Source organism: Delphinus delphis, chromosome 13, assembly GCF_949987515.2.
Source record: "Delphinus delphis chromosome 13, mDelDel1.2, whole genome shotgun sequence".
In the NCBI taxonomy this organism is placed as follows: domain Eukaryota; kingdom Metazoa; phylum Chordata; class Mammalia; order Artiodactyla; family Delphinidae; genus Delphinus; species Delphinus delphis.
In genome coordinates, this window is record NC_082695.1 from 9603768 (window position 1) to 9617340 (window position 13573).

Sequence of the window (13573 nt, forward strand, 5' to 3'; positions counted from 1 at the left end):
TGACATGATATTATATATAGAAAACCCTAAAGACTCCACCAAAAAACCATTAGAATAAACTAGTTCTGTAAAATTGAAGGATATAAAATCAATATATAAAAATGTGTTGCATTTCTATATACTAATAATGAATTATCAGAAAGAGAAACTTAACAAACAATCCCATTTATGATTACATAAAAAAGACTAAAATAGCTAGGAATAAATTTAACCAAGGAGGTGAAAAACCTGTACATTGAAAACTATAAGATATTAATGAAAGAAACTGAAGAAGACACAAATAAACAGAAAGATATTTCATAATTGTAGATTGGAAGAACTATACTGTTTAAATGTCCATACTACTCAAAGCAATCTACAGATTCAATGCAATCCATATCAAATTACCAATGGCATTTTTTACAGAACTAGAACAAAAAAATCTTAAAATTTGTATGGAAACACAAAAGACCCCGAATAGTAAAGCAGTCTTGAGGAAAAAAATGGTGCTGGAGGAATCAGACTCCCTGACTTCAGACTATACTACAAAGCTACAGTAATCAAGACAATATGATACTGGGACAAAAACAGAAACATAGATCAATGGAACAAGATAGAAAGCCCAGAGGTAAACCCACGCACCTATGGTCAACTAACCTATGACAAAGGAGGCAAGGATATACAATGGAGAAAAGACAGTCTCTTCAATAAATGGTGCTGGGAAAACTGGACAGCTACATGTAAAAGAATGAAATTAGAACACTCCCTAACACCATACACAAAAATAAACTCAAAATGGATTCGAGACCTAAAGGTAAGACTGGACACTATAAAACTCTTAGAGGAAAACATAGGAAGAACACTCTTTGACATAAATCATAGCAAGATCTTTTTTGATCCACCTCCTAGAGTAATGGAAATAAAAACAAAAATAAACAAATGGGACCTAATGAAACTTAAAAGCTTTTGCACAGCAAAGGAAACCATAAACAAGACAAAAAGACAACCCTCAGAATGGGAGAAAATATTTGCAAATGACTCAACGGACAAAGGATTAATCTCCAAAATATATAAACAGCTCATGCAGCTCGATATTAAAAAAACAAACAACCCAATCCAAAAATGGGCAGAAGACCTAAATAGACATTTCTCCAAAGAAGATGTACAATGGCGAAGAAGCACACGAAAAGCTGCTCAACATGGCTAGTTATTAGAGAAATGCAAATCAAAACTACAGTGAGGTATCACCTCACACCAGTTAGAATGGGCTTCATCAGAAAATCTACAAACAACAAATGCTGGAGAGGGTCTGGAGAAAAGGGAACCCTCTTGCACTGTTGGTGGCAATGTAAACTGATACAGCCACTACGGAGAACAGTATAGAGGTTCCTTAAAAAACTAAAAATAGAATTATCATATGACCCAGCAATCCCACTACTGGGCATATACCCAGAGAAAACCACAATTCAAAAATACACATGCCCCCCAATATTCATTGCAGCACTATTTACAATAGCCAGCTCATAGAAGCAACCTAAATGCCCATCGACAGATGAATGGATAAAGAAGTTGTGGTACATATATACAATGGAATATTACTCAGCCATAAAAAGGAACGAAATTGGGTCATTTGTTGAGACATGGATGGATCTAGAGACTGTCACACAGAGTGAAGCAAGTCAGAAAGAGAAAAACAAATATCGTGTATTAAAGCATATATGTGGAACCTAGAAAAATGGTACAGATGAACCGGTTTGCAGGGCAGAAATTGAGACACAGAGGTAGAGAACAAACATATGACACCAAGGGGGGAAAGCCGTGGGGGGCTGGGGGTGGTGGTGTGATGAATTGGGCGATTGGGATTGACACGTATAAACTGATGTGTATAAAATTGATGACTAATAAGAACCTGCTGTATAATAAAAGAAGAAGAAGGAGAAAGACTTAAGTTTCTCAGATCTGTGGGTTTATACTTTCCAGCAAGTTTGGATAATTTTCAGCCATTACTTCTTCAAATATTTTTTTCCATACTCCCCTCTCTTTTGGGAATCCAATTACACATGTATTAGGCCACTTGACGTTGTCCTACAGCTAACTGATGATCTTTTCGTGTTTCAATGTAGATAATTTCTACTACTGTTTTCAAATTCCCTAATCTTTTCCCCTGCGATGTCTAATCAGCAATTAATCCTGCCAGTGTATTTTTCATCTCGGACATTGTAGTTTGCATTTCTAGAAGCTCTATTTGGATCTATTTTATATATTCCAAGTCTCTATGTAACTTCTGAACATACAGAATACAAGTTATAATCACTCCCTTAATGTTCTTCTCTGCTAATTCTAGTGTGTGTCAACTTTGGGTCAGTTTCAATGGATTGATTTTTCTGCTTGTGGATCATGTTTTCTTGTCTCTTTGTATCCTGATAATCTTTGATTGGATGTCAGACATTGTAAATTTTACCTTATAAGGTGTTGGATATATTTGAATTCCTAAAACTGCTTTTTCCCCCCTGTAACTCTTTTTGAGTTTTGTTCTGGGAAACAGTTAAGTTACTTGGACATGGTTTGATCCTTTTGAATCTTGCTTTTAAGACTGTCAGGCAGGTCCAGAGCAGTGCTCAGTCTAAAGCTAATTATTTCCTACTGTGAAACCAAGACCTTCCTGAGTAATCCACCCAGTGCCTAATGAAGTACGAAATTTTCGTGTCTGACTGGTAGTAACAGTGCCTGTTCCTATCGCTGTGTGAGCACTGGACATCATTGCTTATAATTTCTTCAAATTCCCAGTCTTGACTAGTTTGTTCACATGCTTGTGCTGGTCAGTCTGCTGAGTATTCAAGGGAGAAATTCTGTAGATCTCTGCAGTTCTCTCCCTGTATCTCTTCTGATACTCTGTCCCATGAACTGCAGTTGCACTGTTCTCCCTAGACTCACAGCTCCATGTCAACTCAGGGAGTCTACTGGGCTCTCCTTCACTTCCTACTCCTGATGCCAGAGCCTGGCAACTCAAGGCAAAATGGGTCAATTGCAGGGCTCACCTCGTGTTTGCTATCCCTCAGGGATCACTGTCCTTCATTGCTTGATGCCTGGTGTCTTGAAAACTATTGTTTCATATAGTCTCTCTGTTTTTTTAAGTAGGGAGGTAATCTGGCCTCTGTTACTCTAGCTTGGCTGGAAGCAGAAGTTGCCAATATTGTTTGCAAATATTTTCTCCTGTTCAGTAGACTGTCTTTTCATTTTGTCAATGGTTTCCTTTGCTGTGCAGAAGCTTTTAGGTTTAATTAGGTCCCTTTGTTTATTTTTGCTTTTGTTTCTTTTGCCTTATGAGACAGATCCTAAAATATACTGTCACAATTTATGTCAAAGAATGTTTTGCGTACGTTCTCTTCTAGGAATTTTATGGCTCTAGGTCTTACATTTAGGTCTTTATCTATTTGGGGTTTATTTTTGTATATGGTGTAACAAAATGTTCTAATCTCTCTGTTTTACACGTAGCTGTCCAGTTTTCCCAGCACCACTTATTTATTTTTAAATTCATTTATTTTATTAATTTATTTTTGGCTGCATTGGGTCTTTGTTGCTGCACATGGGCCTTCTCTAGTTGCAGCGAGTGGGGGCTACTCTTCGTTGTGGTGGGCATGCTTCTCATTGTGTTGGCTTCTCTTGTTGCACAGGCTCTAAGCACTTGGGCTTCAGTAGTTGTGGCATGAGGGCTCAGTAGTTGTGGCTTGCAGGCTCTAGAGCACAGGCTCAGTACTTGTGGCGCACGGGCTTAGTTGCTCCGCGGCATGTGGGATCTTCCCGGACCAGGGATTGAACCCGTGTCCCCTGCATTGGCAGGCAGATTCTTAACCACTGTGCCACTAGGGAAGTCCCCAGCACCACTTATTGAAGAAACTTTCTCCCATTGTATATTCTTGCCTCCTTTGTTGTAGATTAATTGACCATTGGTGCCTGGGTTTATTCCTAGGCTCTCTATTCCGTTCCATTGATCTATGCATCTGTTTTTGTGCCAGTATCATGCTGTTTTGATTACTGTAGCTTTGTAGTATAGTCTGAAGTCTTGGAGGGTGATACCTCCAGTTGTGTTCTTTTTTCTCAAGATTGCTTTGGCAACTCAGGGTTTTTTGGGTTTTATTTGAATTTCTGGCTTCTAGCACAAGATGATGTCTCAGGCTCAGCCTGTTAAGTTCCTACTCTAGACTTAGAATTAGTCATTTCTCCTAGGAGTCCTGGTTCCTTTTAGTTGGGAGTGATATTTAGGAAGTAAAATCTGTGCATTAGGGGTACTTATTACTATTAGTATTTCATTGCTTCTAGGACCTCTGCAGACAAAGCTAGGGAAAAAAATACATGATGAACTGCACTCGTCTTATATGTTCTGATGCTGGCTTGTCTATCTATCCTAACATTTTTGACTCTTGATTTTTCTGATGTTGACTTCTTGCCTGACTATTCTTTACAGCTGTCTTCTCGTGTCCATTCTTTTGTTTTTATCACACTTGGTATAGCTACTAAAGCATGTCTTGCTAAATACTGAGGTGCTACTATTTTTGTCCCTGGGGTGTATGACACTGCATGACTTTGACCATGAATCTCATTAAACAAAAAGGAAGGGATATTGCCATTAAAATAACGTGTAGCAACACTTACTTGCTGAGCACTAATTTTATAATGCCACAGCTCTGTTAATTATTTACCTATGAGTAACTGATTTAAAAAAAGAAATCAAATTTTCTGTTTTCTATATCATCAAATTTTATAACCTTCTGAGCATTAGGGCACCGTGACTGGCACTGGAGATACAAACGAGTCAATGACAGTCTTTAGCATGAGTAGGAGTAGTATATACAATACAACTGCTACTTACTAAGCCAGGAAGTATGCTAAGAACTATACAGTCCACAATGCTAGCAACCCTGTAAGGTGTATAGTATGATTCTGGTTGTGTTTTTTTTTTTTTTTTTTTTTTGCAGTACGTGGGCCTCTCACTGTTGTGGCCTCTCCCATTGCAAAGCACAGGCTCCGGACGCGCAGGCTCAGCGGCCATGGCTCATGGGCCCAGCCGCTCCGTGGTATGTGGGATCTTCCTGGACCGGGGCACAAACCCATGTCCCCTGCATTGGCAGGTGGACCCCCAACCACTGTGCCACCAGGGAAGCCCTCTGGTTGTGTTTTTAATAATCTCTATTTTTGTCCACATGAGAAAAATGTGCAGTTGCAAACTCTGAATCTCAAGCAACACAGCTAGTAATCAACAGAACCAAAATAAACCCAGATTCATCTAGGGCCAAAACCTGAATCCATCTCACTATGCCACATTGCCTCCTACAAGGAGTGATGATGGATGAAACATGCCCTGACTTCAACGTGGCTTGAAGTTTTCGCTTATCATTCCACAGAACCTCCTTTCAGATACTGACTGTGCCACTCTGGTGGAAGAAAGGCTTACCTGAGAGGTTCCTCCAGTGGCTTGGTGTCATTCTGACAGGCTATCCCAGAGACCCTATTTTGCTTAACGCCTTTACTGATGAAGGAATTAAGATATTTGTAACACTGGCTGCTGACACTCAAGTAGGCAAGAACAGCTGTCACAAATCCTGGTTTCATATTAGAATAGTAATTCTCATCCTTGGCCACATATTACAATCACCTGCTTTTTTAAAGAAATATCCTGATGTGCAGATCACATCCCAGAGCAATTAAATGAGAATCTCTGGGGATGGGACCCAGGAATCAGTAGTCAGTGCAAAAGCTACCCAGGTGATTCTTATGTGCAATCAGGGATGAGAACTACAGCTTTAGAATACAGGAACAACTTTTGCTAAGCAGCTTTGGTAATTTGAGGGTGGGGATGAGAAGCTTCCAAACCCAAAAAAGATGAAACCAAATGAAATGGATAGATACAAACAGCATTTTGAAGTCAGCAAGGAATAAGCATAGAAAGAGGTGTTTCCAAGAATCCATACAGTCTCTGTTCCAAGGCAGTTTGAGTAAAGAAGAGACTGTTATTAATTTAGCCTGGTTCAGGAAAGTTAGAATTTTCACCTGTATGGCTCCAAAGCCTATACTCTATTAAGTCACACTAATCCCTAGTAGTAATAGCTGTCACTAATTGAGTACCTAGTATGGGCCAAATGCTTTAGCTTCTAAACAACATTATGAGGTAGGTCTCTATTTTACAGAAGATGGATAAAAAGATAGCTTAAATTTATTTCTAAACAAGTCATCTGGACCAGTAGCTCCCAACCATGATCCTTGGGGGACACTGAATTGCTGTAAAAGTGCACAGAAAGCGCTGCGTGTAGACTAAATACATCAAGTCATTAAATGCTGTTGTGATTACAGAATATAAAACCTTCTAGGAGTATTACTAATTCCCTGTCATTTTTATTCTTTTTATTAACCTGCAGATACTAAAATGACACCTATTATCATGTGAGAGTATACAGTATCTTTTTAATATTAAAAAAGGGTCCTCTTTTTGTTGAAATTGGAACTCTCAGACATTGCTGGAGGAAATGTAAAATGATACAATGTTCTTTGAAAAGCAGTTTGGCAGTTTCTTAAAAAGTTACACAGAGACATACCAGACAGCAATTCCACTCAAGAGAAATGAAACAAATGTCCACACAAAGACTTGTACATGAATCAAGTTCATGTGCACAGCAGCACTATTCATAATAGTCGAAAACAGGAAATAATCCAAAGTCCATCAACCGGTGAACAGATAAACACAATACGCTATATCCACACAAGGGAATACTATTCAGCAATAAAAAGGAACTATTCATATGTGCTACGATGTAAGTGAACCTCACAAACATTATGCTAAAGAAGCCAGACACACAAAAAACCACCTGTTGTCTGATTCTATTTATACAAAATATCCAGGAAAGGTAAATCAATAAGATCAAAAGCGGATCAGTGTTGCCCTGGGGCTGAGGGTGGGGGTAGGGGTGGGAGTAAAAACTGACTGCAAAGGTCATCAGGGAACCATTGGCGGGGGCGGGGTGGGGGGACGGGCTAGGGAAATGTTCTAAAACTGGTTCACAGTGATGGTGGCACAATTCTATGAATCTGCTGAAAATAACTGAATTGTACTACCTTGTAACTATTCTGAGGCACCTCTTGGAGACCTACGGCTCCTCAGACCATAGTCTGAGAACCACTGATCTAAACTATGGCTTTCCAAGTTATGTCAGGTGGGGGTTTTCCCACCCCATATACTTTTCCATATATAACCTTATAAGAAGCCTCAGTAAACAGATACAGGTTATCTTTTATTAATATTGAATACGTTATAAGTTTAACTGTATTAAGATTGATAAACTCATTAAAAATAATTAGGCCTTCTAAAAACAATTTGAAATTGGAGGACAATGATAATAGCAGTAGATTTAATCAGTATTGATGTATTTGTGGATTTAGCTTTGATTTTAAAGTATTGAACACAATTTTTTAAATTCACCCAGTGAAGTAGTTACAAATGCTACCCGTTTTTACGCAGCTCATGTTACAACAGCATCATATTATTTAGTTAAGCAGAAAGCAACGTAAGCTGCAGCACAACCTGAGGCACCAATGGTCTTTCACCTGTCTAATATGGCGTTCATCTCAAGAGAGCACGTGATATGTTTTTTGGTAATGGTTCTTCAAAGTGTGACAAATGTTTTTAAAACACAATCAAATTTGCAGAATCTGTGAAAAGCAAACATTTTACCAACATTTTCTAGTCTAGTCCAGCTAGACTAGAAGTTCTTTTTCAGTTCTAAAAACTGTGTGATAGCATTGGATCACTGTCCTGTACGCCAATGAAGAGCAGTGAAGAAGACGCTATCTGAGTCAAACATTACAGGCTTTTCTGCTGACTACGTTTACTCACTGAATGCAGATACTTTATTTTTCAAGGCAACAATATTCAGGGGCCAGAACTATAGGTCAGCAAGCTTAGGTAACAAAGGAGTATAGAATTTGCAGCTAATTTTTTTTTTCTGTGCCGGGAAACTCCAACCTTATTACCACCTGCAATCCATCTGGCAGGTACAAAACTTAGAGGCCTCACCTCACACCATGCAGGGGCAGCTCATTTAACTCTGTTTTCATCACTCCAATGCAATATGTTAGGCTGCCTACAGGGACCAAGGGAATCCAGATGTCAATTAAGAAAAAAAAAAGGCCCACTGCCATTGTATTAGGTCAAACCTAGCAGCATTAAGATCTACTCCCATAGTGATTCATCTGAATCTTGGGCCTTGCAAACCGCCCGCCCCCAACAAATTCAGACCTAATATGCTAGAACCTCAGGCTCTCCTCTTTTGCAAAAGATAATCAGAACATGATACAGTTGTAACTAACAGAACCAACCTGAAGACTCCTGAATCAGGCATGGCTCTCTATGCATAAATAATTAAGAACAGGCTCAAATAATCAAGACATGAATCTACCAATGAAAACACCCATATGCTGAACGAACAAGCAATTACCACCGTAATGTGTTTAACCTACTAATTAGCAAGAGTACCCAACTGGAAAAAGCTGGAAATGCTGTCTTCACAGAGGAGAGCTCCTATGTGCAAAAGCCCCTTTTCTCTCCTAGCTGAAGTGAGCCTCTCAACAAATCCTTCTCAATCTTTGCAGCACACCCTTGATGTAACAAACTGCTAAAAATAGACCCCAAACCTTTGGATTCATTTTACTCAGTGACTCTGAAGTTAAGGGGCAACCAAAACAATAACTTCCAGCAAATATCAACTAAAAAACAAGCCAGTGAGATGGAAATACATGTGAGGTTTTTGTTTCTGACTACCTGTCCTTGAAAATATACAAAAACCACTCCTGAAACCAGTGGTTAACCTGTAACCAGTGCAAAGCCTTGGGCAATGTCACTAAACTTCTGATGCTTACATAGATGGACCTAGAGATTATGATACTAAGTGAAGCAAGTCAGACAGAGAAAGACAAATATCACTTATATGTGGAATCTGATTAGAAAAATGATACAAATGAACTTATTTACAAAACAGAATCAGACTCACAGATCTTGAAATCAAACTTATGATTACCAAAGAGGAAACGTGGGGGGAAGTGATAAATTAGGAGATTGGGTTGGGAGTAACATATATACATTACTATATATAAAATAGATAACTAATAAGGACCTACTGTATAGCACAGGGAACTCTACTCAATTTTCTGTAATAACCTATATGGGAGAAGAATCTTGAAAAGAATGGATAAGTGTGTGTGTGTGTATATATATATGATTCACTTTTCTGTAAACCTGAAACTAATACAACATTGTAAGTCAACTATACTGCAATAAAAATATTTTTACAAAACTATAAAAAACCCCTCTGATGCTCAGTTTCCTCATCTGTCAAATAAAGGATAAATACCACTACTTCCATCACAGAGTGGTAAAGAGATCAGAGTGCTCTCTCTACGTCACGCTAATATTTGCTTTCTCCGTTTGTCTCTCTCTCGGCCACCTACGTTTCACCAGATCAGAAAGCAGAGTTGAGTTGGCTTCTGCTCACATTATTTTGTAACATGAACTTAGCTCCCAGGAATAATTTCCTCTTAAATTGTTCTGGTTTCTTGTATTCCTTTCATGTCTCCATAAGAAACACTTGTTCAGGGTAAGTATTAAATAAGTGTTTTTGAACAAATAAATCAATCTGGCCAGGCCTATTTGGTTAATCTTTCATGAATAATGAATGAAGACTCAAAAACCTATAAAATCTTATGAGAATAGAGATTCCCTCCCCAGTTGCTGAAAAAGGTCTTATTCTTTACTTTTTTGGCCAAGCCACGCGGTATACAGGACCTTAGTTCTCCGACCAGGGAGCGAACCCGTGCCCCCTGCAGTGGAAGCGTGGCGTCTTAACCACTGGACCGCCAGGGAAATCCATGAAAGAGGTTTTAGAACTGAGTCAGAAAGGCTATTGAGTTGGCCCTGTAATGACTTCTTGAAGAACTGTCCAGCTCCTCCTTTCCAGCCAATCAAATGGTGATTTGATTCCCTAGCTGAGAAACCTGCAGGCAAGATCTTTAGCTCCACCTACTACCTGAATTCTCACCTTCACATACATTCTGATAGTTCCTGCAACTAGCTGTTTTCCAAATTATTAGGTTCCCCCCTCCCCTACCCCATCTCCTCCAGGACCCCTTGTTCATCCTCTCCTCTGTACCTCTCCTTCTTCCTCTCCCTTTCTCTAGTGGTAGCATTTACTTTGCACTTCCTTGTGAGGCATGAAGGTTTTGACCAGTCTCAGGGTGCCCACGGGAAGAAACTATGAAACAAACTAGTGAAATAACTTCATATGCTGCTCTAGCTAAGCCTTTCCCAGAGACCTAAGCACCAAACACTAACCATGCAGACAAGGGCAGTGCTCTCATGAGAACGTTAGTGCTTAGGGATGAGATCAGAGTAGAAGTTCTTTTTTTCCTCTGGTAACTGAACTCATTTTCAACACATGAGAAAGACTGAGGTACAACAATAAATCCAGCTCTTAATTTTCAAAACTAGGTGGGTTTAGAGACCAGGGAATTATTGACAACATTCATGCATTTGTTAAAAGGTATGTTCTGTATTTAAATTAGATTTCCACCTATCCACCCCTCAAACACCTTCTTTGCAATGATTTTACAGTCTTGACTTTGGTTAATTATTACTTCCATGACACCACCTTATAAAGGTACCAAAAGGAACTTTTACTTAATGTGGAAATAAAGAGAACAAATTTTAAACACAGATACACATGCCTCCTTTCATATTTAAATAATATGAAATGTACATTCACAAATGTAACGTCAATGAAAATAATTTGCTCTAGAAATTTTCCCCAAGCTTTTCAGTTTAAAGATGGCACTGTTTAACATTTGAACTAAATGCATTAACATAGCTTTACCAGAAATAGATTTTCTCTAGGTGAAAGAATCATAGACTTTTAGCGCTATAAGGAACATCAAATCATTAAGCAAACTCTTACATTTTAAGAATGAGGAAACTCCCAAGTTAAGTGATTGCCAAAGTCTCACAGCTGGCTAATGACAGGCAAGGGTCTTTTCTCCTGATGCCTATTTCACCACAGCTGAAATTCTTATAGGTGAAAAATACTTCATTTGTTGATATCAATACCCAAGGCAACAAAAATCAGAACTACTCTTACCATATAAATGGTTGACATTACACAAAAGCTGTTTCAACTTTTATTATTTTATTCCATAAACTCTTAGCTTGTAACTCACCCTGAATTGAGCCAATAACCTTTGGTTCTGTTCTGATAATTCCTGGACAGCCTGTGTTTGTTCTCCATCTACTTCCCATAGATGAACTTGCTGCCTCTCCAACTCATCCTGAAGCTCTTTCACATCATTCTCCAGCTCAGCTTCGCTTCCTTCCCACTCCCCTTCTTGGTTCTCAAATCGTATTAGTTCACGTTTCTCTTGTTCCAGTTGCTGAGTGATAAGTGAAGAGGATTTAAAAACTGTTAAAAATTCCACTCTCCTAACTTCTCTTTTTCCTAGTCCGTCAGCACAACAAAACACTGTCACGTAGGAAAAGTTGCACACTTCACAGCTGCAAAAATATTCCCTTCTTCTAGAGAAGGGAAGGCTGGTTTCACAGAGAATGCCTTTCCTACAGAAAACACTTAATGTTATTATGTTTATTCTTGTCCTTGGGCATAGGGGTTCTAGACTTAGGAACTCACTTGAAATTTAGTAAGTCATCTCTTAGCTGGTGAAATATACATCTAAACAACTTACAATGAGTCCTTAAGAAAGCTTCTTTTGCTGTCAGCTATTGTGCCTGGCATAATACCAGGCACTTAGAATCACAGAATTTTCAGAGATAGAAAGAATTACAGAGATCCTTCAGATTAACCACCTTTTCTTATTCAATACAAATGAAGCAACAGAAGAGTTTTAGTAACAATCTCAAGGTCTATACTACCAAATGGGAGAACTGGGATTGGTGCCTCAGTCACGTGACTCTGTTTAGTGCTCTAACGCACAACTTAATAAATATTTGTTGCTATATATAGCATTGTATTTCAAAATCATTAAGGCAAGTTCAGGTTCAGGCCTACTTTTGTTAAATCATGGCCTATTAGCCTTGCATATTTATTTCTGATCCTTTCTTTTCTTCTTGAGTGCCTGTTATGGGCTAGCCACTGTGCTGGGTCATAGTGATAGCAAAACAGACATGGTCCTTGACTTTATGGAGTTTCCATTCTAGTGGGACTGATAAAAGTAGTAAGTTGTACAGTGTGACAAATGGTATGTAGGAAAAGTACAGATGGTTTGAAGCAGCAGCTCAATAGAAAAGAACTCTTTTGGATTGAAGGAAATGAGAACATCTTTTTGCTTCTGTGAGAGAATACAAATGCCTCTTTACAGAGGCAAGTATGTTCCCCTACTTACAAAGGATAGTATGTACAAAAAAGTCAACTCTGTACCTCAGGGAGTATATGAAATATATATGAAATGTAAAGCAATGGTCCTCAATTTTTGGTGCTGTCAGAAAATCTCTGGTATTTTTTAAAATATATCTACCTGAACACCAGTTCCAAAGATTGTGATACAGTCAAGAATGGTATGAGGCCTAGGGATGCATCTATCTACCTATCTCTCTATCTATCTATCTACTTACCTATCTAGGTTCTACAGGAAATTCAGATGCACTGAAGGTTGATATCAAGTACTGAGATTGTTTCAACAACCTAAGACGAGCATTTTAATCTTCTCCTTCAGAGTACTCAGACATCTTTTCACCCTGGAAAACCATGCTCTTATTCTACCCAAGTTCTCACCTTTCAAATGTTTTTTGGAATGCCTCTTTTGGAAAGCCTTAGGGGGCAGTATATAGTTATACAAGAAAAACAGTCCCATTACTTCACATCTGAGATGTGTTTAAAAAGAGATTATTCTATTTCATCCTGCCATTTTGTTCCCCTAATTTGATCTGAGTGACTTGTGAATGTTTCTTAAAGTGTAATTTACCCCCCAAAGATGAAAATTTACTGTGACAGAGCAGTCAGAATAATGTGCCAAAAGAAAAACAGTGATCCAAAATTAAAATTCTGAGCACATTAAGCAAAGGCAGTTTTCCCTGAAATAAATGTATGCCCTCCAAAGTTGACCACTTCAAGGGAACAACTAATTTGGATATAGCCACTCTATTTGTTGAAAAAGTCACATTACAGTTATACTTTATACGGCCTCAGTTTGGAACACATGGGAAAAGGAATGACAAGAGAGGGACTTGTACTCCTCAGCATGAGAATTTTCTGATCTATGCTTCCCTCATTTTGCTGAACTTCCAAAAATGAGAATGTTTTAGTCACTGTACAAACTTCAGAAAGATGAAATGCAGAAGCAAATGTTAATTGCAATCCTAAAACTGTGACACTTGCTTTTATTGAGTTTTTCCAAAATGGAAAAGATCAAGCAGAAGGCTACAGCAAGAACTCAGTAATCAGTGCTACTGAGAGGCCAGATAAATCAGGCTTCTTTTCTAAAAGAACAGAGAGACTTAAAAATATTCAGCAAACAGCTGTTGGTGAATAGCCCAACAAAGTAACTAAAC

At 38.5% G+C, this 13573-nt stretch overlaps 1 protein-coding gene across 2 annotated transcripts in view; it reads right to left on the minus strand.

Annotated features, from left to right (window-relative positions):
• The window catches only part of LOC132435887 (uncharacterized), a 33799-nt gene that overhangs the window by 14989 nt on the left and 5237 nt on the right, over positions 1-13573 (minus strand). Inside the window, exon 2 of one of the 2 annotated variants that reach the window (XR_009521670.1) lies at positions 11233-11442. Coding sequence is in view for 1 of the 2 variants with exons in the window: in XM_060028075.1 (XP_059884058.1) it covers positions 11415-11442 (28 nt within the window). In the remaining variant the exon portion in view is untranslated. Of the gene's footprint in view, positions 1-10753; positions 11443-13573 lie in introns of those variants that run through there. The other variant, XM_060028075.1, reaches the window with a different exon arrangement.